We start from the raw sequence: 24376 nt of genomic DNA on the forward strand, positions 1-24376 counted from the left end.
TAATTTAATTGACAGCACTGTAACTTTTATCCATGTATTTTTTCTTTTAATGTTTATTTTATTAGCTTTTCTTTTTAATGACTGATTTTAAATGCCATTTTCTTAATCTCTTTCATTTTTTGTAAAGCACTTTGAATTGCCTTGTGTTGAAAAGTGCTATATAAATAAACTTGCCTTGCCTTGCCTTGCCTTACATTTATTTTTGTTACTTTGCAGATTCTGATTAATGATGGGAAATATAAACAACCCTTAAATCAGACTTTAGTTACACCTGAGTAAAATTCAGCCTTATCAGTTTGTCTGTTTTGCACATCCTCCTGTTAATATCTTTGGATGTCCTGCACTAAACTGTTTTATTGTAGAGATCACTACAGTATCTTCTTGATATTTTCTTTTCTATATTTCTATCATTGACCCCTATTTTGTATGTAGGCTACTCTTAATATTTAAATGTTTTCATCAAATATAACTTATTCAACAACTACATTTAATAACGTGCTTTAACCACTAGGCGGTGTGGGTTAAAAACCAGTGGTCTAGTAGTTAATAAAACATAATAATATTAAACATAATGTGACTAGTTGTATTGTGAAATTAAAACAGAACGGTAAAGGAAAATACAATTTCAGTCTCTCGATGTGAAGCTTATGCATGGCACCATGAACCTGTATAGACCTGTAAAAGTCAACTGCATGAGGAGTTGGAAAGGTAGTTCATAAAATCAGTAATATCTTTAAAAACTACAAAAAAGTCCCTTTCTATCAGCTGTGCACCGTTATGGTGTAAATACAGACTATCTACTAATTGGATCAAATATAAAAGTCAGCCGAATTAGTGTTGATACTGCAAGGAGACGTATTGTGTGAAAAGAAATGGAAGATGTTGTTTAATTGTTGATATATTTATGGTCCACGTCACGTATTCAGTTTTGGCGGCATCTCTTCCAGTTTGTCCAGAAGTCTTCTGATCAGGGCTCTATAAATAAATATCTACGGCAGATATGTAATATTTAATGCATCTGAACCGTGTATTACAATGCCGTTATGTGATGACTTTCAAAGAGAAAAGCAAGAACACTCGGAATAAAGCATTATTTTATTTTTTTTTAAATGTTTTCCGATTTCATATCACATAAACACCATATCCCGACGTGCATTGCGGCGTGATTTTATCAAAACCTCTGAAAAAAGAAATGTGTCTCTCAGAATCGAAAGAGAAAAACCTATGGGAAAAACACAAAAGCATTGTACACAATTTTAAACCAATAAATGTCGTATAATTAACAAGGATAAACTGATGTTTTTTAGTGGATGAGTACTGCAGATATCACTGTTAAATCATTTGATCATTGGTTTTATTATGAAAACATCGAGACCGGAAATACTGTTTTCAACCCGTAACTTTACATGGAAGCTTGCCGCAAATACACGTTCTCCTGACGAAACCTCAAATCATCTTCATAATATCTATCAAACTATAGATCCTACATCTAGGACACTATTCAACTTCTGAAATCCTCCTCCTGCTGCCTTGATATTATTCCAACAGGATTATTTAAAGATGTTTTGTCTTGCATGGCCTCAGATCTACTTCATATAGTAAACACATTTCTTCACTCAGGTATTTTCCCACAGGCCCTAAAAACTGCAGTCATTAAACCGCTCTTAAAAAAGAATAATCTAGATGCTTCAGTAATGAACAATTACAGGCCCATATCAAACCTCCCATTTCTAGGTAAAATCATTGAAAAAGTAGTTTTTCAACAGTTGAGTAATTTCTTGCATTTAAATAACTGTTTTGATGTGTTCCAGTCAGGCTTTCGTCCAAACCACAGCACTGAGACTGCTCTTGTAAAGGTCTTTAAGGACATCCACTTAAACACAGACAGTGGCAGAACTTCAGTGTTAGTATTATTAGATCTCAGTGCTGCGTTTGACACTGTTGACCACAACATATTACTAGACCGACTGGAGAACTGGGTGGGACTTTCGGAAACAGTTCTAAATTGGTTTGAATCCTACTTAAAGGACAGAAACAACTTTGTTTCTATAGGTAAATACACATCTGAGTTGACAAATATGACATGTGGGGTACCTCAAGGCTCCATCTTGGGGCCTCTTCTCTTTAACGTCTACATGCTACCACTGGCTCAGATAATGAAGAACAACAAAATAAGTTACCATAGCTATGCAGATGACACACAGATTTACGTAACAATTTCACCAGGAGACTATGCTCCAATTCAAACACTGAGTAAGTGCATTGAACAAATCAATGACTGGATGTGTCAGAACTTTCTCCAATTAAACAAAGATAAAACTGAGGTAATGGTTTTTGGAGCCAAGGCAGAACGTATAAAAGTTAGCACTGAGCTTCAGTCTGCAATGTTCAAAACAACAGATAAAGCCAGAAATCTAGGTATAGTCATGGTCTCTGACCTGAGTTTCAACAGTCACATTAAAACAGTTACTAAATCAGCCTACTATCACCTAAAGAATATATCTAGGATTAAAAGACTAATGTCACAGCAGGATTTGGAAAAACTTGTCCATGCTTTTATCTTCAGTAGACTTGACTACTGTAATGTTGTCTTTGCAGGTCTCACTAAAAAATCTATTAGAAAGCTGCAGCTGATTCAGAACGCTGCTGCTCGAGTCCTCACTAACACTAAGAAAGTGGATCACATCACTCCTGTTCTGAAGTCTTTACACTGGCTTCCTGTGTGTCAAAGAATATATTTTAAAATACTGCTTCTGGTTTATAAAGCACTGAATGGTTTAGGCCCAAAATACATTTCTGACCTACTGCTAAATTATGAACCATCCAGATCTCTCAGGTCTTCAGGGACGGGTCAGCTTTTAGTCCCCAGAGTCAGAACTAAACATGGTAAAGCAGCGTTCAGTTATTATGCTCCAAATATCTGGAACAAACTCCCAGAAACCTGCAGGTCCGCTGCAACTCTTACTACTTTTAAATCCAGGCTGAAGACTTTTCTTTTTGTCGCTGCTTTTAATTGAACTATTACTGCACTGTAACTTTTATCCATGTATTTTTTCTTTTAATGTTTATTTTATTAGCTTTTCTTTTTAATGATGCCATTTTCTTAATGTCTTTCATTTTTTGTAAAGCACTTTGAATTACCTTGTGTTGAAAAGTGCTATATAAATAAACTTGCCTTGCCTTGCCTTACATATCGACTGGAAGTGGATTCTAAAAGTACAATATATACTTCTCGCTAGAAATCTAATCAAAAAGCATTGTAATGGCCAAATTATCCTACAATTTAGGATTTTCAAGAGGGTTATTTGTGAATAAACGACCCTCTGTAACATTTGCATTCAACGGGAGCACTAGAGGCCGAAAACTTTAAAACGTAATTATAGGTCGTATTAAGCGCTTGAACAAACGACATATTTGGTCTTAATAAGGGCTTGAACAATCGACCCATTTGGTCGTATGAGTTGGAGGACTTGTTGATCCCAGGTGGAGGAAGGAAGATTGTGCTTCCCTCTCAAGGTTAGCCAGTTCCAGGACGGTTGGTGCCAGAGCATCCATGTGACCCTTGTAGTTACCACCTAGGCAAGGGAAACAGGTTTGTTAGTCATGCTCAACACAACTGCAGTGGATATATCTTTAGCAAAGTTACCAGAAAATCTATGCAATGATTATGATAAAAAAACTACCAATTTGTAAGCAGTTTAAAACATACCTCCCAAAGCCTTACGCTGACCATAGGTGACCTTTCCATCAAAGTCATCCAAAGGTACTTTGATGTCTGGCTCGCACTGTGTGATGGTGCACTTCAGATGCTCCTCAATGTCTGACAGGAGCTGTGGAGAGAGGAAAGGGAATAAAAAGACAAGTAGAATAGAGAATCCACAATGGTTAGTGTGGAATTATGTCATAAGGGTCAAAAGTGTGTGTCAAGCTTTCAATGCTTCCAAATTATAGCAAAACCTTTCTGCTCATAGGAGTTTTACTTTGAATGTTTGCATCTGCTTCCTATCAAATCACTTAAAAAGACCTCTGCTGAATCAGTTGTATATCAAATTACAGATTTTCCTAGCTTGATTTAGTTTGTTCACCTCTTTCTCTTTGTACCAGATGGTGCAACCTCCGTCCTCCTTCAGTCACGTGTTGTAGCAGCCTCTGCCCCTGTTCGCACAAACGTGGTACCACCCCTGCACATATGAAGAAAACATTTAATTGGAACTTCTTTTAAAGGTTATCTGTAATTAAAATGAATTAGCATATTTCTGTATCTCTGCTACCTTCTCCTTTTCCATAGCAACCAAGGAAATGGCCAGTCCCATTCTGCAAGTTAAAAGCAAAACAAAACTAAAATGTAATTATTTTCAGTTAAATCATAGTGTAATGAGACATTTAAAAAAGGTATATTGTGTGAATTTACAAACAAAACTAATATGGTGACAGAGGAAAATAATAATCGTATCTCCTCTTCAGCCAAAATACACAAACTCAGTTAGTCTCAGGTTGTCAGCGCTTACCTCTCTCGGCTCTTCCGACTCTGCCGATACGATGGACGTAGTTCTGCTTCTCATCTGGCAGGGTGATATTAATCACTGGAGAAAGATGAAGAGAGCGGTCTTATATAAAAACATTTATGATTTTGTGATGACCGTTGGTCTGTTTTATTTTGAAGATCTGAAATATTTATCATACGGAACTCCGTGGACGTCAATTCCTCTGGCAGCTACATCTGTGCAGATCAACAGCCTCACTTCTTTTTTCTGTAAACACAAGAAGATCTTACAACATAAATAGACTGGTTGTCATCCATAAAAAAAAGTGTCATTAAGTTCTTGTTGTTTTACCTTGAACGCTCCAAGTTAGTCTTACGCTCATTGGGCTTACGATCACCACGGAGACAAACGCAGGACAACTGGTGGCTTTTACTGTCCGGACCTAAAGAAAAGACACCAAAACTGAGTGTTTATTCTGATTAATTAAGAATGAAGTCCTCATTATTTTATATGTGTGTGTATGTCTAGTGATGGCTGAAATTCTCAGTAGTATACCTCCTCCTTGCTGAATGAAGTACTGTTCCATGTTGTCACAGTCGATCATGGTGTGACAGAAGATTATGGCCTGGTCCATCTTGTGCTCTTTGATGGCCCTCACTGTGTACTCGCCCTTTAGTATCTTGATGGCTTCTGACCACAGCTGGTGAGCACAAACAAACATCGTTAACATATTATTTTAATTCATCTGCACTTCACATATACAACGTTTTCAGAAAATACCCAAAAATGTCATCTAAGTGACTGTCAAAGCAATTTTGGGGTATTTTCTATACATCTATAAAAGATAATACAGGGAAATATAAAAAGTATAACACTGTTAAATGTGCAGAACGTATATTTTTAGATATGGCTCAGCATAAGTACTACACAGGAAATGGTTTTCCGATGTTTGTGAAATCCAGTGTTGTTAATACCTCACTAAAGTCATACCTGAGTTTGGGGTTATCCACGTATTTCGCACATTAAATTACATCGTTGAGGGTTTGTTCGGCCAACTCTTTAGATGGCTCGATGATCAGGGCTTTGGGTGAATTGGATGTTGTTTTCACCTGACTCACTTTGGCACTGCCTGCACAAACAGAGAAAAGAGGACTAGTCAATGCAGGAATATATCAGTTACATTAGCAATGGTAAAATGACCGCTCTGGTAATATGATTTAAAAATGTCTAACGAAAGAAGGCTTTTATTGTGAAACTGTTGGAGAAAATACTGTTGTCTCCTCTTTGGGTTTGTTTTAATGCACTGATATCATGTGTGATTCTGAACTGTGTACGACCTTGCAGCTGCCTTTTTATGATAGGAGGAGGCAGGGCATTTCAGGTTGTTGATCTTTATGAGGAGACTGGCACATACTTGTTGTCTCCTACATATCTCACTTATTATAATTCCAGAAGACGTCACAGATGACCAATCGCAGATGACCCGACTTTCCGACACCCGCGGCTGATAATAGTACCACCTCGATTTATGACTTTGTTGTTATTTATCTTTTGGACTATATAAGCCAGATGTTTTTTGCAGCTCCGTTGAGCAACATACCCCATGTGTGTGAGTTAAACCATATCCTTTGTATGTGATTTAACTCTGCTCCTTCTTGCAAGAATAAATTAGTAGGCTACCTGATTATTGATTCTCAACCTGGTGTCGAGTGATATTTTCCTAACAGAAACTAACGATTGTTTTATCTAAATTGTCTCTGGTTAAGGTGTATGATAGTCATCTCAGTTACATTCCGTATCTGTTCTTTTTGCATATGAAATAAGGTGGTATCCAAACACCTGCCTGAGTAGATTTGACTGCGTGGCGCCTGGTCCATGGCAACAAACCCACTCTTGGGGGCATTTTTAAAGTCTTCTCCTCCAGAGTTGAACTTCAGCTCTGCATTCTTGAACACAGATAAGAAAGAGAGCCATTTGTATGGTGTAAAACTGGCACCTGTTAGTTTTTTTAATCCAGCATTACTTTGATGTGATACCTTCAGAACGCAGGAGGCAAAAAAGGGCTGACTCTTCAATTGTTTAGGGATCTCAAAAGCCAAACCCAGGTCATTACCTGAAGAGAAGAAGACAAGAAACATGAGAAACATTGCTATAGTGCCCCAATTAGTTAATGATAATAATATGAATGATAACTACTAGGACCGCACCAGGGTTTCCCACACATAGACTTTACTTGGGCGGGCCGCCCAGGTATATTAACGGCCGCCCAAGTATATTTCGCGACCCATTTATGTTTCATTCTTGCCCTACATATTACAAGAATGGACGGTTGAAGCACTTTTAGCTGCTTACACTTTATTAAACTTTTACATAGAACGTAGCATAACATTTACACCCTGGCTTCATCCGCATGCCTGCTCCGGTGTGTGTTCCCCTCAACAGGGTCCGTGTGGAAACATATAACAACTACTGTAACATCCTTTTTATTTTTCTTTTTAAGTGTAGGTACAAAATCACTTATTAATTTTTTTCCTTAAATATAAATTTCAAAATACAATTTTCACTCAACATTTTTTCTTTTAAATCCCCCCCAAAGTCCTTGAGTCACATCAGTGACCCCATATCAGTGTGCATAGTCCTGCAAGTACTGTGGCCTAACAACTGGTCGGCCAGCTCTGGTAGTCACAGTCTGTTGTGTGTCACACATGACTGTCAGGGGTTGTAACAGTTTCTGGAGTCGTGTGAGTGTCAACAGTCACCGTACGGGCTGTCACACTCGGTACTGTGCCCTGGACCCGTGTCAGGTGACGTTGATTCCTCCTTAGAACACCTCCATTCTCCAGCTGCACCGTGTAGGACCTGTGGTCAACAGGCTCCACCACAGTAGCCATCCTCCATATCGTGTGTGGTTCGTAAGGCTGAACTCTAACCCGGTCTCCCTGTTTGAGCATGTCCATGTCCTTAGCTGTCCTGTTGTAGTATGTGGCTTGCTTCTCCTGCCTGTCAATCCGCTCTTGTGTTGTCTGTTTCACCTCGGGTTGTAGGAGACTGTCCCGAGCAGGTAGTAGAGTTCTGGTCCTCCTGCTAAGCAGTCCCTGAGCCGGGCTTGTAGTCAGTCCTTGAGTAGGTGTGTTGCGGTGATCCAACATAGCCAGGTACGGGTCCTGTCCCGCCGCCTTAGCTTTCAGCATCAGTGGTTTTGCAGTTTTCACAGCAGACTCGGCCTTCCCGTTGCTCTGTGGGTATCCAGGAGACGACGTTTTGTGCTCGAACTCCCACAGCCGACTGAAACGCTGGAACTCTTCGGACGAATACTGGGGCCCATTGTCCGAAAAAAGAATAAGCGGAATCCCCTGACGGGAAAAGTGAGCTTTCAGCTTCCTAATTACAGTACTTGACTTTGTATCAGGTAGTCAACTTCCCAAAAGTTGGAATAGTAGTCCACTGTAATGAGGTAGTTCTTATCGTTAAAGGTAAACAAATCTGTACCAACCTTGGTCCATGGTCTGCCTGGTACCTCATGTGGATGTAGTGTCTCTTTTTGTTGTTTCGTGTCAACTGATCTGCAAATGTCACATTTCACTATGAACGTTTTTATCTGTTCATTCATTCCCGGCCAGTAGACACATTCTCTCGCACGCCTGAGGTATGCCTCCACACCCAGGTGAGAGGAATGGATCCGGCGGGTGATGTCCCTTTGTAGTGAATATGGGATGACAGCTCTCTCGCCTCTGAAGACGATGTCATCCTGTATACTCAGTTCCTCCTGGAATGAGTAGTAGTGCATAATATCTATCGGTGTGTCTTTCTTATGTTTAGGCCATCCCTGTCTGTAGCGTTTTGTCTCCTTGTGTAGCAGAGCGGATTGTGCTCAGTCTCTCTTCAGAGATAGGTAAGTAGGCCACCATATTGACCGTCTCAATCTCAACTTCCACTGTTCCTGCGGATGAGCTCTCTAGTAAGTATGCTCTACTCAATGTATCTGCAAGTAATATGTCACGACCTGGGACATAAATCACATCAAAATCATATCTCTGAAGTCTGAGCAACATACGTTGGAGTCTCTTTGGTGCACTTAACAGTGGCTTCTTGACAATGTTCTCCAACGGCTTATGGTCACTCTGTACTGTCACTTTCCGTCCATACGTTTATTGATGGAACTTTTCCATGCCATAGACAATAGCTAAACATTCTTTTTCTATTTGGGCATAGCCCCTTTCGGTTGGTGTCAGTGCTCTGCTCCCGAATGCTACAGGTTTCCCTTTTTGAGTCAGTGCTGCTCCCAGCCCCGTTTCTGAAGCATCACACTGCAATGTCAGTTCCTCTTGTGGGTCATAATACTTCAGTACTGGTGTTTTGGCTATATTGTTCTTGAGCCTGCTGAATGCTTCTTCGTGCATTTCTGTCCATTTCCACATATTTTCCTTATGTGTGAGCTGTCTCACAATCTCACAGTCATCTGACAGGTGTTTGTAGAATTTAGAGAGATAATTTACCATGCCCATCAGTCTCTGTACACCCTTGGTCTTGGCATGTCTCTCACTGCCCCGATCTTCTCTGGGTCAATTTTCAGTCCATCTGCTGTCAGCAGGTGTCCAATATATGGCACCTCCTGCTGCCTCAACCTGAATTTCTCTGCATTCAGTTTGATATTCTTTTCTCTGCATCTGCTTAGAAACTGTCTCAATTTATCATCATGGTCTTTGAAAGCCATTTCTTGTGTGTCACCTTCTCCTGTGATCAATACGTCATTAGCTATGATGTAGATGCCTGGCAGACCCTCCAGTGCTTGATTCAGCATCCGCTGGAAAATCTCAGGTGCTGGGCTGATTCCCATAGGCATCTTGAGCCACCTAAATCTGCCAAACGGTGTAGCAAATGTTGTTAGATAGCTTGACTCCTCCTCCAATTTCACATGCCAAAAGCCATGTTTGACATCACAGACTGTGAACACCTTCACTCTCGACAGGTCTGGAAGGATGTCATCAATGGTAGGAAGTGGGAAATGGCTCCGCTTTAGAGCCTTGTTCAGTGGTCTTGGATCAATACATATTCTTGGCTTGCCATTAGGTTTCTGCACTGTGACAAGACTACTTATCCAGTCTGTGCTTTTCTCCACAGGTGTGATGATCTCTCTCGTTTGTAGATCCTGCAGCTCTAACTTGAGAGGAGTCATCATGGCAACCGGGACTTGTCATTTGGGGAGTTTCACCGGCTCCACCCTCTTGTCGATCTCGATCTTGTACTCTCCTTCCAGGCAGCCGTCACCTGTGAACACATCACTGTACTCCTCTGTATTTGTTGCATGTGTAGACCACCGTGGGCTGATTTGACTTCAGTGACAATACTGTCAATAGCTAGTATGTTCTCATACTGTACTTTAATGAGTTTCATGGCTTCGCTTGCCTTCTTTCCCAACAGTTGTAGTCTACAGTCCTCATTCACCACCTCAAACTCCAGGCGGTACTGTTTTTGGTTCCTTGGGTTTCTCACCTTCACCTTGCATTTGCCTAGTGGATGCAGCCTGGTCTTGTTGTACATTACCAGCACTGTCTTAGTGCTCTCCAGTCGAGTTTCAGGGCTCAATAGATTCACAGGGATGACGTTACAGCTAGCTCCACAGTGTATCTGAAACTTCACCAGCTCCTTGCCGATTAGCATCCCTGCGAAAATCTGGCTGTTCTTGGCTTTGTCCTCCCCGGCCTCTTTACCAGTCACTGTCAGTATCTCTGTAGTGGTGACACTCAAGATGTCCTCATATTCCTCACTGTCTTGTTCAGTCACTTGGTGTACTTGTCTTCCTCTCTTGTCTTTATCCTGTGTGGTTTTACATTTGACAGCAAAATGATTTTCTTTACCAAATTTTTTGCAGCGCTTTCCAAAGGCTGGACACTTGTTCTTGTCCCTTTTATACGGTGGCCGGCAGGTGCAAACGCTAAACAACGGCCAAAAACACACACATAAGCAGGAAACACCTGCAAATAATGAAATGAAAAACCAACAAACCCTGAAAACACATACAACAGAAAAACGCTGCATTTACAGAAATGATGCAAGCTAAACCTACAACACACAAACCCCGAAAACAAACGCAACAGAAAAACGCTGCAAATACAAAAACGATATGCAAAGTCAAAAGCACATACAACCGAAAAACACATTACAAAAAAAAAAGACATTACAAAAAAAAAACATTCCGGAAGTGCTTCAGGCCTCTAGGGGGCGCGCTACGTGGAACAGATTGATGTATGACCAGACATAGAGAGAACGAACAAGAGGAAAGAAAGTTCATTTAAGTGGAGAAAGATATAAGAAGGTAAGTTTTGTTTTTTTATACATAGAGCGTCATATTTATATAGCTAGCGTTAGCGTGCCTAACTACTACACCAGCTGAGGGAGGAGAGCTTCATGTGAAGAGAAGATAAAGTGAGGGAAGAACATTGTAAAGAGTAGACAAATCAAGTGCAGGCAAATAACACGGGCCATAGTGAGTACCGCGGAAAAAGGACATTTGAATTCTTAGCAGTTTGTTTATATTTATGTATTTGTGTATAGATGTTGCAACTATACAGAGCTTTAGCAATTGCCTGTAACTATGGTCATGCTAATAAAGCTATTGAATTGAATTGAGAGAGAAAGAGAGAGAGAGAAAGTGACAAAATGTGAAGAGGGACAAAGTAATGACAGGATAGTAGTGTGCATTAGACATTCAAGGATCAACGGTGAACATGATGTATCTATTTATTTAGCTAACCACTATTTAGACTATGTGTTTTTGATTGACTTGATTACATGGATTTACTACATCAATGTATGTCTTTTCAGGCCGCCATGTTGTGTCCTTTCTGTGGCCAGCATCTGGGGACAGTTCAAGTGTTCTGTGGCTCCTGTGGCAAACATGTACAGTTTTTGGCAGAAGTTGAACACAACAGTAAGTTCACTTTTTTTTATTGTATCTGTTTCAAATGCAAGAAATAAGGATTCAACACACTACTCTGTTTAGAATACTAATTGCAGATGCATACACTAGTTATCAGCATGAAGGACACATTTTTTCATTGTCTGTTTATGTGAAATATGTAGAAGCCATCATTAAATTGTAGACCAACGCATGATTAAATACACAAAACAGCTTATATTATACATTCATAATTGTGTATTAGTTATATCTTTATAAAGAACATTATACATTTAGAATCAGATTTTGAGACAGTGAGCCATGACATGTTTTCTTCTTTTTCTCCTTGTGTTTTTGAACTATAGAAGTTGCAATCATCCTCCCAGCATGAAAGTATTCGTCATCTTTTGCAGCTGTTGATATTTTTTGTTAAATTATTATCACGTTAACCAACAGTTGCCACGTTATCATAAAGATATACAGTATAAGATCATTTAATTGTCAAGTAAATCAAGCTGCAAAATCCATAAGCAGCTCCTATATTTACAGTACAGTATTGAACATAAGACAGATTTGCGAACATCATTACCTGCATTGTCGAACTTGAGGAATTTCCTGTCCTGTGGACCATCAAATATTCAGGAACTCACGCTTGGGACCACCAGTGTCCACTCCATCCTCAGTTTGTCCCTCATCGTCAGTAAACTTAACCGGCATCTGATGAGAGGGGTCGAATGAGGCCCGTTTGAAGCCGCGGATTGCTCCATCCCATACATTGGCTCTATTAATATTAAACCTGCTGCAAGAGGTATTTTTAATTTTTGCAGAGAGTTCTGCAACAATGTCTGGCGCAGTCAGGTATTCTGTGCTGGGAAAGACAAAGTGATGTATTGTAATATTAAATGATGAAGCTAGTAATAAGATTTACAGTATAGAATAACAAAATTAAGTGATAAAAGTAACAATTAATACATTTCCTCTGCAGTTTGCTCCGTTTCCTCTTCTGGCTCAGACTGGCTATCAATAATGATAAGTGCATACACAGTTGTGTAGTTGCTGCAGTGAGAAGACAGTTGAATAATTACTTTCAAATACATAATATATGCATGACAGTCATATTTGCAAAAGGATGTCGATCCTCTTCCTGTTTTTTTTAATACATTGGGTTCTAAACTGACAACAGCACTTTGTCATACTCCTGCACAATCCTTGTAAACATTTGAAATGGATGCAACAAACAATATCTGACCTTTGAAAAATATTTGTGGGTGTTTTTTGTATCGTCTTCACTAAGATGTTGTGGGTGTCCTTTGGAAATGTATGAAAGTATAATTGTTCTGCTTCCTGGCAATATTACCCACTGGGATTGGAGGCTATGCAAACAACCAAATGTACAAATAAAAATACACACCAAACAACTGTGTCACGATGCAACTGTCAACATCGTTTACCTATAGAAGGTGTTCTGACCCGGGGCAGATTGGACCTCTTCCTGGAATGGGGTTGGTTCTCCATCCTACTTTTACCCAATAAATAATGATGCAGTTTATCTAATGACACTGTCATTAGCACACATTACAAAGGTATTTATTGATTTCATGTTCACAAATTCAAACCTACATGGTATAATTACATTTTTAATTAGTCTTACCCGATCAGACGCTGGTTGTGGGTGCCTGAGAGGTCTGATAAAGGTAAACAAAAAATATATTCAAACTACTGTACTGTTAAAACATTCTGCTTCTTGTGGCACAAAATAACATGTTGACAATGTTTTATTTTACCCTGGCAAACTGTTGTCCATTCTGGGAGTGCTCTGTTCATTTGGAAAGTCCCACACCTGCATACAACACACAAATGACTGACTGAAATAAAATAAATTCACTTTAATTAAGAATAAATGCCACGATAGATCCAAACTGACCACGGTGTCAGCAAGACTGTCTCCAGATGGCAACTTTGCAACAACCACACTGTCCTCGTCACTTGAAGAGGTTGTTCCAGTGTAACCTAAGAAAATAAAAGTGTCATGATTAATACTATACAAATAATTGTTCCCCTACGTCTGTACCTATCATCAAATGTTGGTTTGAATCCTGAATTATTGGATTGACATCAATCAGAAAGGATTCAATCGAAACACAAAATGTTTGTGAAATGTACATTATATTGTTGACCGTCTTTTTCACTCTCACATTAGGATTTAGGGCACAACAAACCAACATTGTTGTGAGAAAAAAGGTTAATTTAGAATTACAATCCTTAAGAGGGAATTTATATTTAGTTTGAACAGAAGGAAAGTTTGGAAGCTTTTGTTGATACTTAAATTCGATTTCTTCTGCCACTATTCATAAAAGACCATTTGACGTCATAAGTTCAACCACGAAGAGAAAGGAATGATGGGTGGAATGAATTGTGTTAAGAAATATAGACAGAACAACTGTTATGTTTACATTTGAACTATTATACAGTTTAGTGCTTTAAACAAGGGGGAATATATGTCAGAAGCACTTACAACTGTTTTCAACGGCTTCAAGAGTACAGATGTACAACGTAATTCGTTGGTAGGGCTTTCCAATGGCCTCTTTGTACATCTGTACTGTGAAAGGGGTGTCCGTTCCGGGGATATTTGTTATCACCCTCGCATCAGGGTACAACAAGACATGGGCACCATCTTCCAAGTCCTGGTTAAAGGCTTTCTGCTTTTTTATGGCAGCAGCCAACAGTTCTTCACATGCCCATTGAGGTTCAACATTAAGGGGAAGTGACCTCCCTCTCACAGGTTTAAGGCAGCCATCCATCCTCCTCATTACTCTAACAGAAATCTGCAAAAAGACAATAATATGCAAATGAATAAAAAAAAAAATTCGGACATTATATGAGAGTGTGGTGAGCAGATTTGAATGACAGATGTATTCATAATAGAAAACGTTGCATACCTTCACCAATTTCTGTTTATTTTTGGAGTTATGCCGTCACTTTGTAAAAAAGGTCTCTCCCTCTTTTTTATTTCCCTATATTTTTGAAAGGACTCTACAGCTGAGCTTCCTGCTACAAAAAAACAGGAATAAAACATTCATTACTCTTCATTATGTTCAATAGGAGTCTCATCCTCAATCCCTTCTGAGGAACATCTTATAACACATTCAACAGTAGGTAAGCCACATAGTTTAGAGATGTATTTGTATAATAACAGAATTCGAACTTTTAAACCAAGTTTTCTATAAATACTTATTGTTTGGTAATAAAACGAACAACCTATTTACCTGCACTGGTGCTAGACTGTGCACTTAGATGCGCACTAGTGGTGGGCATCTCCTCAGGGACTTTGTTAGTCACATCTTTTAGAAATGTGATGTCTCTGCCACAGACACCACAAAAGCCATGCGAAGATGTCACGCTGGAACCACAGAATGGACAGTACATCTGTGGAGAAATAAAATGTAGGACAGCTAGGTTAAGTCAAAAAGAGTGGATATTTTTCGGCAACCTACATATTATAATAGTATTAAAGAACGGTCTTTCAATTAACTCATCAGAAGCCAACCTCCTGTCTATACCCCCACAAACCAAGCACCGAACCTGGGGGGACAGAGCTTTCTCCATCGCTGCTCCCTCCCTCTGGAACTCACTCCCATCAGAGCCCTAGAGAGATAAGAGTTACGACACTCTTTGATGTCGCCGCCAGCCGGTCACGTGGTTTATGTATGCCGGGATAGTTCAAAACGCACTTCCGTTGCAATGCTTCTCTATGGCAAAAACAGCACAAACATGGTCAAAATTGTCATAGATTAAACCAACGCTGTTATTTTTTAAAGATTGCTTTCATATTTACATGATGTGGTTACACTTTGTATGGATTGGCACTATTTATAAGTTTCGTTATTTAACGATATTTTGAGGAGAAAGTGTGGTAGCACAAGCAGGCTATGTTGCTGTCACTGCCAGGGCAGTCACGTCGGTAGTATAGTTGCGCTGCGCTGTCATGTTCTTCTATGGGACAGACAGACAGCAGCGATTGCGTTATTGAATGGTAAATATATATATTAAAAAAACACACACACCCAAGTACTTTTTCAGCTGTAATTGCATTATTGCATACTTTGTATTGACAGTTTTGCATTTGGAGAGGCAGGGTGACAACGGAAAGCTTGGTAGCCTATTACTTAGATACGTTTTACATTTTTACATGACCATGTTTTAGGCTCATCCTTCATTCACTGCTGTAGAGTAGCCTATTCAGTAGGCTATTATTTGTTTAAGACTGAATAATACCTTTGAAGAACAATCATTAAACTAGTGTGTATATTACAATACAAAGGAATCTATCCTAGCATGCCATCAAGCATTAAAAAGTAGCGCTAGGCTAGTTGTACAGTACAGATGAGTTAACAAGGAACAGTACAACAAAAAACAAAGTACAGTCAACATGTCACATAATGAAATGTTAGTAGGCTATATCCCAAAATTCAATGAAATATTAAATGAAATATTTATCACAAACGCCACCTCATTTCTACTAGTGCTAGCAGTTAAGTCATATCATACAGAAAAAACCGACTAAGGATGGCTGACACGGTCAGGTTCAGCAGATAAAAACCAAAATAACAATAAAAACACATAATCAATCTAAATCCTGCTTGTTAGTTACCCAGCATCATTGATATATAAGCTGCTAGCGATTCATTACTGAAATATTACCTTCAAAGCTGACGAAGTCGCGCTAGCTAACTAGCAGGCAATGCTAGCTAAATTGGTTGTAACAACCAAGATAAAATATAGATAATTACGCTGTGCATATACAAATGAAGACCAGTATAAGCATCATAAAGGGCCTCTGATACAATATAGACAGTTGACAATTCAAAAGAGTTCGATATTTCAGCAACTTACCTCTGGAACTAATCGACGCGCCGTAATGTAAGTGAATGAGGTTCAACGCCCAAATGACAATATTTGGAACTATTTCGATGTCCATACCCCGCAAGTAGGCGCCGCCATTTTTTACAACGGAGGTCTATGGGAGTTTCGTAACTCTTATCTCTCTAGGGCTCTGACTCCCATTAAACATCAGAGACTGCACCGACCTTCAAAACACACCTCTTCAGACTGTCTTTTAATGTGGGAATAATGTTGTGTTGCTGTTTTAATATTTTAATTCAACTTTTTACATTTGATTTCCTTTTTATCACCGCATCGCATTTGCGGCTCAGTTGAGGCCCCCTCCACGAGGTGAGGGCGTGAGACCCCACCCAGTCTGTGTGATCTGCGTGTAGGGAGGGGCGTCCCGGTTCTATACTATATCTATATTATGTCAAGAGTTACATTTAGGTGCACAATGGCTCTTGCAAACTCTTTGATCAAACACGCTAACGCTAGCTACGTAAATATGACGCTCTATGTATAAAAACAAAACAAAACTTACCTTCTTATATCTTTCTCCACTTAAATGAACTTTATTTCCTCTTGTTCGTTCTCTCTATGTCTGGTCATACATCAATCTGTTCCACGTAGCGCGCCCCCTAGAGGCCTGAAGCACTTCCGGAATGTTTTTTTTTTGTAATGTCTTTTTTTTTTGTAATGTGTTTTTCGGTTGTATGTGCTTTTGACTTTGCATATCGTTTTTGTATTTGCAGCGTTTTTCTGTTGCGTTTGTTTTCGGGGTTTGTGTGTTGTAGGTTTAGCTTGCATCATTTCTGTAAATGCAGCGTTTTTCTGTTGTATGTGTTTTCAGGGTTTGTTGGTTTTTCATTTCATTATTTGCAGGTGTTTCCTGCTTATGTGTGTGTTTTTGGCCGTTGTTTAGCGTTTGCACCTGCCGGCCTCCGTACTTTCATGTGTAATACCACAGAATTTGCAAGAAACTGTGTTTGTGTTCTTATCCTGCCATGCTGTCTGTTTCATCATGTGCACCTCCTCCACTGTATGTCTTGCAAGGGTTCTACTATTTTCACGTGACAATTCTGTAGCCCTGCACAACTGTAGGCAGTTGTCCAATGTCAGGTTGTTTATTGATTGATTGATTGAATTTCCACCACTCATGGACCACACCCACCTTTTCTTTTGAAAGACTGGGTGACATGCTGTCGCCCTTTAGTCCCTCTCTCTTGTCTTTCTCTCCTTTCTTTTCTTTTTTGAAAGCCTGACTTTGTTAGTCGTTGAGACATCGCACTCACGTAACTATAGCATCCCTTCTCACATGCTCTCACTCTCTGCTAGAAAGAGTGGTGCCACACAGCGTTTGGAGGCAGGACCAAACCATTACATGTAAATAGAGGGGGGTGTACAGAGGCTTTGGATAATTAACTTTTGGAAGAAAAAAAGTTAAATGAATCGTAAGTTTAGTGAGTACATTATCAATTTAACGTTAAATTAATGTTAATTATTGATGATTGATGAAAGGTTACTTAGACATTTTTTCTTAATGTTCTAAAAATGTTTGGGGCCCCTGTCAGTCACGGGCCCTTAGAATCGTCCTAACTTTTCACCCCCTTACGGCGCCCCTGATTACAGGTAGGCTTAGGGTTGCCAACCGTCCCGTATTAGCCGGGACGCCCCGTATTTGAGCCCAAAGGGGCGTGTCCCGTACTGGACTTTGTTAGTTCCGGACTCCCGTGTAAAAGGAAAAATAAAACATATTTTTCTGTTTGCACGCAATGCAGTATGTCTGCTGGCTATGGGCTCAGAACAGTCTCATAATACACACATGCACACAGAAGGATTCACACTTGTATTTCATGATCCGCAAAAGGATTCAAACTTGTATTTCCGGATCCACACTTGTGTTTTTCAATGCATACACAAATGTGTTCCGTTTCATATACATGTAAATAAAATCCAAACACAGAAAAAAGTTTTACATGTGTATTTTTGATCCACACATATTAGTTTTCCGTTTACAACCGCTGCACCTTCAAACACAAACAGCTTTCTGTGCACGGATCGCTGTGCATTCGTGTGTGGGTTTTTTGAGACTCCCCTGACGGTCACCCGATTCGTACTTGTAATTTCTCTCATCTATAGCCAATCAGATGTCTCCTCCAGTCTAAGCCAATCACATGAGCGCGCCCCCACGTGGGTAGGATTTCTTGCGTTCGTGACGTAGCACTTCATTTACGCATTTTGCGCAGTCCGGACTCCGGAGCTGATAGGTCAGAGGTCATCTTTAAAATGGCGTCTGGTGGTCGCGCGCCTCCCGCTCCAAGTGTAAATTATGTTTAAATTATGAAATACTCCTAAATTATGAAGGATTGGTTTTGCTTAGTTGTTAGTTGTTTAATTCGAGAATTATATAGAACTGTTTTGGTTAGCTGTGTTGTAGTAGCTGAGCTCCATAAGCTAACATTAACTAGCGTTGTCTGTCTAACGGTCTAACGATCCCCCATTCTTATTATGTGCTTCTGCTACCAAGTAAAATGTTGCAGTGAAGTGAATGTGAGAGAAAATTAATTGACTGTTCGACAGGGTGTAACGCCTCGGGTCGAGGTAGCAGCACGGGCTTTAGTTCAATTAATAGCCAGGGAGTTGTCTGCGACTCCAACTCCACCAGAAGTGAGCATAGCAGAGAGTGCACCGGTCAGCGTAGCAGTCAGGGCGGTAGACAGCGTCCAATCCCACAATGATGTCAGGGTGAGGCAGGCGATGAGAAGGTGATGTAATAGACTTTTTTTTACATTTGACAGTTCAAGATCAAACTGTGGCTTAATCCCGTAGATGTGTAAACATCTGATATTTGATCTCACCCCTCGCATTACTCTAATGTAATGTTGAGTTAATGTTTTAAAACATTTGTCCATAGTATGTATCCTCCATTACTGCTTTTAAAACCTTTAACAACCCCTTGCCTTGAAACGTCCCAAACACAATATATTAATGTTTTCAAAACAAATATTTTGGTAAGATAAAGCTAAGTGTCAAGATTGTTTTTGTATCGACAGAATATTAACTATGATTTCGCTTTTTATTCATACAATTTGTTCAACCTATGTTAACAAAACCATCAACGCAAGCCAATGATTTGCAAATGATATAACAATGTCTAGTCTCACAGATCCTTTTGTCATTCCCACATCAGGCAATTCCCAAGTATGTTCAGTACTGATCAGCCAAGAGGCAAAAGACGATTTCCCACCCCGGCTCCTTGCATCGTCAAACGGACGGACTTTCACATATATGTCCTTTCGGGACCCAGTCAGTTTACACCTAAGGGCTCGGAAGAGCTACCACTTGCCTATGCTGGCCTTGGAAAGAGGATGCTAAATCTACCGGACAACTTATTGCACAGTGAGGTAATCATATAAACAGACAGTATTAAAGATTTCTCAATGATTTAAAATGTGAATCACTTGCTGAATATTGTATGTTATTTCACTTTGTTTTAAAGACTATGGCTTCGGTTGAGGAAGAATTTCCAAAACTGAAAACATTAAAAGGAGGCTGGATGTTTTTCAAGTCAGCAGGTAATATTGTTCTCATCTCCATTGGTGAAAATGCTGTGTTGTGTTTTTCACACTCAGAAGCCCCACATATGTGTTTTCTGTTGCCCTACTTTGAATTACCATTCATATCACTTCTTCAAGTTGTATAAAACAGTACTAAAGTTTGCCTGACAAAGTGTAACGTATATCCCTAATATTAATGTATGTACTGTCAGGTGGTTTTAAAGCACACTTGTGTTGTTCCTATTTTGATTTTCAAATAGGTGGTAGTGGACGTCGAAAGCTGTCCATAATTCCTACTGACTCCGAGGGGTACTCCACAAGGCTCCTCAAAACAGCGTCCAACAACGGAAAAAACATTGTGTTTGTAATTCCACTACAGGAGCAACTTTCTACCGAACCACTACCCTATGACTCGGCAGAGTTTGCAAAGATGCCACAGTCAACCTGCATAACATGTGGCAGTCAAATGCCTTTGCAGCTGTTGCCTTTACATGTGGAGGAATGTAATGACATATTGACTGTAAGCTGTTATTAAAACGTTTCTCTCATTTCTCAAATAAATATGTAATGTTTTAGTTTGCTCAAATGACTGTTTCAAAGTCTATAGAACCAATTCTCTGTACCTTTTTTGTTTTTTAGGAGAGTGAATCTGGGACTTCTCTTGATGAAGTGATTGAGCAGCCAAATCCACCTAACACAGGGATGGGAGAATTGTCAGAGGTAGTTGATGCTGATCCTGTTAAAGTTACTTTGCAATTTAGTATAAAAGCCTTATTGTTTTCAGTAAATAATGACAGCATGATTGCAGGTGTGTATATAGGTAGGGTATAACACATTTCACCAAACAGACTTTTTGCACACTGTCTATGTACTCATTTTTTTATCATAGAATTATGTTTCCTGTATCACTTATCTGAGAGAGAATTATTAAACATAAAACCTCTTATAATAATGTGATATGTTTTAAAGGTATTGACATTTGTTTATGTTTTTTACAGGTTTGCCCTATATGTCTTGAATCTTACCCAATTGATGTCCTCTCATTTCATGCAAGCACATGTGGTGAAGGGTAAGACGTTTTGACTTGTTCAAGCAAAAGATGGAAGATAGACATGTTTTGAGAGAGGTGAACAACATATACAAAGTGTCAAACCTAATAACGATATCGTTTGGTGAATGTGCTTGTTCCTTTTTTGTGTTTTAAAATGCTGTAATGTTACAGCTATAGCAGCTGCATCAGAGCATGTAATGCATTTTTAGGAAATGTAGAAATCTTAACAGAGCCGAAATACTTATTAGGGATCTGATTTAAATTACTTTGTTTGATATGCAAGAAGAAATATGTAAAAAAAGAAGGGCGCTCACTAGTCTCTATTTTCCATTCCTGTGAGTATGTTTTTTGTTTTGTCTTTTCCAAGAATGGACCCTGCTCATCATAGCGATGCAGCCAGTATGACAAGGACAGAGGAAATGCCAGGACCTTCAGTTCAACGATTGCCAGCAACAGTTTCAGCAGGTTATTTATTCAGAACAATTACTGCTGTGGTGTAGTTTGAAACAGTGACTACTCACAAACACTTAAATAGCAATGATCACCAAAATGAATGTTGTTACATGTTTGATCCAGTAATATGGAAAGGATAATTGATTTCAAGTTACTACCTTTTAATATATTGCTTTAAAATACAGGGCTTACTAAATGAGACAATAAATGAAGTACTATTTTACAATTGAAGCTGACATATTATGAAGTTTATTGTACCAACCGCTTTTTTTCCCTTCAAATTACATTTCAGCATGGGCCAATGAAGTGGACCCCCGGAAGGCATGTCAGTTGTTCAGAGAGGAACTGCTGGAACGTAACTATGAATGTCCACGCCTCTTTCTGTCAATCGACTTGTTTGACGCAGAAGAAGAAACAGACAGTTCATTGATTTCATTCTTTAAAATGAACAATGTTAACTGGGCAGCTCCATTGAAGTGCAGGCTGAGAGGTATTAATACATAGTGTAACTTCTCATGTTTCATTATAGGTTGTCATCTGGGTCGAATTTTGCCTTTTTGTTTGTTTTTACTTGCATGTTGAGGATTAAGTTCATGTCCCTTAGACCAGGGAAGAAAGAACGAGTTACATTTATTGTATTGAAAGCTTGAAGGATGATTCATGTTGTCTCTTGGTAAGTGTATGTTGAATATCATCTTGTTGGTTGTACTTTTCTAAATGAGGTCGTCTTTTCAAGGGGATGCAGCAGTCGGCCAAGGTGTCAACCGACACGTTTTGTCAATGGCCATGCAGAAACTGAAGACCGGCTTCAGTATACATTTAGGTGGGATGTCCCCATTTGTCTTTCAATTGAAATAACCACTTGCAGCTAAATCTTAATAAACCAACAAAGATTACAACATGCATATTCACAGTTGAACCAACACTCAATATAGCTTGACCTAAAAATTACGTTATAGCAATACATGGTGTCTAAACTATTTCTCCTTTTTTCTTAAGGCTGTGCAGCTCTTACAAGCCTTTTTGAAGGCGAAATGGAACATCGGGTTCCCTCCGCAGCTGCTGTGCTTCGGGAAAGCAACCTGTTTGAGATGGCAGGTCGGATGATAGGCCATTCCTTCCTGCATGGTGGTTTTGGTTTCTCAGGACTAAGTGTGCCTGTAGTGACTCTGTTGACTGGTGGGAGCACGGATACTGCAGCATCAGCGCTTACCCTGCTGGATTGTCCTGATCTTGACCACCGTGAAACAATTGGTTTTGTGAGTGTCCTAGTTAAAAAGTGACATGTCATACACCACTGCACCACAATGCTAACATACACTTGTCATCTTGTGCATTATGAAAAAGATTCCATTCATGCGTCAAGGCTGGGCTGTTTAGCTAGAAATGATTTCCAATGCTTTTTTGTGTCCCATTTTGATTTTTCCAGATTTAGGCTTTTTGTCCACTTTTGCATGCATTTAAATGATGTCCTCTTTTCTCCTGTTTTAGCTCAAGAATACACAACTTACTGCTCAAGAAACCACCAGTGTGACTGATCTTTGCCTGTCCTGGGACCTCCCTGTTCCAACCTCCACCAATCATGACTGGCTGTTCCAGGAACTTCTTTCACATGCAGTAATCATTTTATATTGTACCATTTTTATTTAAACAATACAATACAATGTTTAGGTAATTAGTAGGTTTGCTTTGTAAGTCCTCCTGTATCTGCTACTGTGGTGTTTTTCCATTAGTGCCTCAGTTTGATTGTTCCTTTTACTTGTAGGTACTTCACCGTGTTAGGCAGCCTATCAAGCAGATTCGCAAAGGCCTTAAAGAAACGGGAATCTGGCCGCTTGTTTCAAATAGGCCAGATGTCCACCCCATATTATTTCCAAGAGAGAAAAATGATGAGCTGAACTCACAGGTAAGTACCATTTTCTTTATTGGATTTATGTTATTCATGGGATTTGTTTGCAAACACTATCATGCAATTTCATTTGTGGGGCTCTTAAACTGGTGTGTAGATCTTAAATCAATGCTTTACAATGTTAAGATAATTCTGTAGCATATAACATGAGCTTCAATCTTAGCAAAGAACACGTTTGTATTTGATCCCCTATAGACTGTGATCCAGAACATCCACTGGCCACAGCCCAAAAGTGACAGCGATGAGGACGACGCCGTTCCATTGGAGAAAGTCGGTCTCGTCACTGGATTTTTGAGGCAATTCATAGAGGAAGGTAACACTAATTAATGACTGCTAAAGCTGTAGTGCAGCTGAAGAGATGGCAGTTCTGATGAAAAATAATATACACACATCGGTGTACAAATACAAATCTATACATGGGTTAACCGTTGATATTCCTGCAAGTTTTACTGCTCAAATTTAAGTTTTGATATAATGCAATTTGAGGTATCGCATACATAACAAATTCTCTCCCATAGCATCTCCGAAGGTGCTGCGTGACCTCTTGAAGTTCTGGGTCGGGTGGGAGCTGCTCACAACAAACCTTGAAGTTGAGGTTGTTACTTCAAAATACCCAGTGGCTCTCACCTGCTTCCTAAAATTGAAGCTCCCAAGCCACTACCAAACTTATGAGAAGTTCCACCAGGACTTGATGATGGCCCTCAGTTCCATCAGTTCAGGCTTTGGGCTTGTGTAGCTACACACTGACTCTCAGTTTGTTTTGTATTTTTCTGGAGAAGGGTTTGCCTCTCTATTCAATACACTGTGTGAGATACAGGGTTACAGTTGGTACACCTACCGTGTTTTATAAATAAAGGACATTTGGAAAAAGACTGTTTGTCCATTATCATTGTTACACTTTAACGGAGCGTCCACACAGCAGCGTGTGTTGACGCTTGGAGTTGGGCGTGTCTGAAGCTTGGGGATTTTTTGCGACCAACAACCAATCACATGAATCTCCCGCCCCCGACATACAAAGCAATAGCAATGTTAAAACGAAGTAAACTGGATATAAAATAATGAATTTTCCCTCCATTTTTTGGAATATGAGGAAATGACCTGCGTAGTCTCTCCCAGCATACACACGGTTTGATTGGCTAG

The 24376-nt window shown here is 39.6% G+C and overlaps 2 protein-coding genes, 1 long non-coding RNA gene and 1 pseudogene across 5 annotated transcripts; 2 read left to right on the top strand and 2 right to left on the bottom strand.

Moving 5' to 3' along the window:
• Positions 1-3439: 3439 nt before the first annotated feature.
• Positions 3440-6749, bottom strand: LOC117558080 (annotated as a pseudogene).
• A 3988-nt stretch (positions 6750-10737) lies between these two features.
• Positions 10738-12797, top strand: LOC117558091. Its single transcript, XR_004570798.1, has 3 exons — positions 10738-10800; positions 11310-11415; positions 11748-12797. It is a non-coding gene; the product is annotated as an uncharacterized LOC117558091 (long non-coding RNA).
• Positions 12798-12829: 32 nt separating this feature from the next.
• On the bottom strand, positions 12830-14186 carry LOC117558090. 3 transcript variants are annotated; one of them, XM_034234071.1, is made up of 5 exons: positions 13898-14186; positions 13307-13392; positions 13167-13222; positions 13034-13067; positions 12830-12898 (listed from the first exon to the last, which is right to left on the bottom strand). In XM_034234071.1, the coding sequence occupies exons 1-5, from the start codon at positions 14181-14183 to the stop codon at positions 12830-12832; spliced, it is 531 nt and encodes a 176-aa protein (XP_034089962.1). In that variant the 5' UTR covers positions 14184-14186. The 3 variants fall into 3 exon arrangements, with proteins under 3 accessions (XP_034089962.1, XP_034089961.1, XP_034089963.1); XM_034234072.1 differs by having other exon boundaries at positions 12862-12901; XM_034234070.1 differs by having other exon boundaries at positions 13167-13392.
• A 4268-nt stretch (positions 14187-18454) lies between these two features.
• LOC117558093 lies at positions 18455-24108 on the top strand. The gene is made up of 15 exons (XM_034234073.1): positions 18455-18588; positions 18847-19031; positions 19457-19670; positions 19766-19841; positions 20084-20343; positions 20463-20543; positions 20822-20892; positions 21242-21339; positions 21620-21817; positions 22064-22150; positions 22327-22586; positions 22819-22944; positions 23093-23233; positions 23432-23549; positions 23755-24108. Exons 1-15 carry the CDS (start codon positions 18553-18555, stop codon positions 23970-23972), a joined length of 2169 nt encoding a protein of 722 aa, XP_034089964.1. The 5' UTR covers positions 18455-18552; the 3' UTR covers positions 23973-24108.
• The last annotated feature ends 268 nt before the right edge of the window (positions 24109-24376 follow it).

This window comes from Gymnodraco acuticeps, unplaced genomic scaffold (genome assembly GCF_902827175.1).
Source record: "Gymnodraco acuticeps unplaced genomic scaffold, fGymAcu1.1, whole genome shotgun sequence".
Classification (NCBI taxonomy): domain Eukaryota; kingdom Metazoa; phylum Chordata; class Actinopteri; order Perciformes; family Bathydraconidae; genus Gymnodraco; species Gymnodraco acuticeps.

Bases quoted from the DNA above. Each gene is read 5' to 3' on its own strand.
- LOC117558090 (XM_034234070.1), bottom strand. From the start codon at position 14,183: ATGGATGGCTGCCTTAAACCTGTGAGAGGGAGGTCACTTCCCCTTAAT. The intron at 13,393-13,897 runs GTAAGTGCTTCT...TTATTTTCTTAG, and splicing joins TGAAGCCGTTGAAAACAGTT to GTTACACTGGAACAACCTCT. The intron at 12,899-13,033 runs GTAAGACTAATT...GGGTAAAAGTAG, and splicing joins CACAACCAGCGTCTGATCGG to GATGGAGAACCAACCCCATT.
- LOC117558093 (XM_034234073.1), top strand. From the start codon at position 18,553: ATGGCGTCTGGTGGTCGCGCGCCTCCCGCTCCAAGT. The intron at 20,544-20,821 runs GTAGTTGATGCT...TGTTTTTTACAG, and splicing joins GGATGGGAGAATTGTCAGAG to GTTTGCCCTATATGTCTTGA. The intron at 20,893-21,241 runs GTAAGACGTTTT...GTCTTTTCCAAG, and splicing joins GCAAGCACATGTGGTGAAGG to AATGGACCCTGCTCATCATA.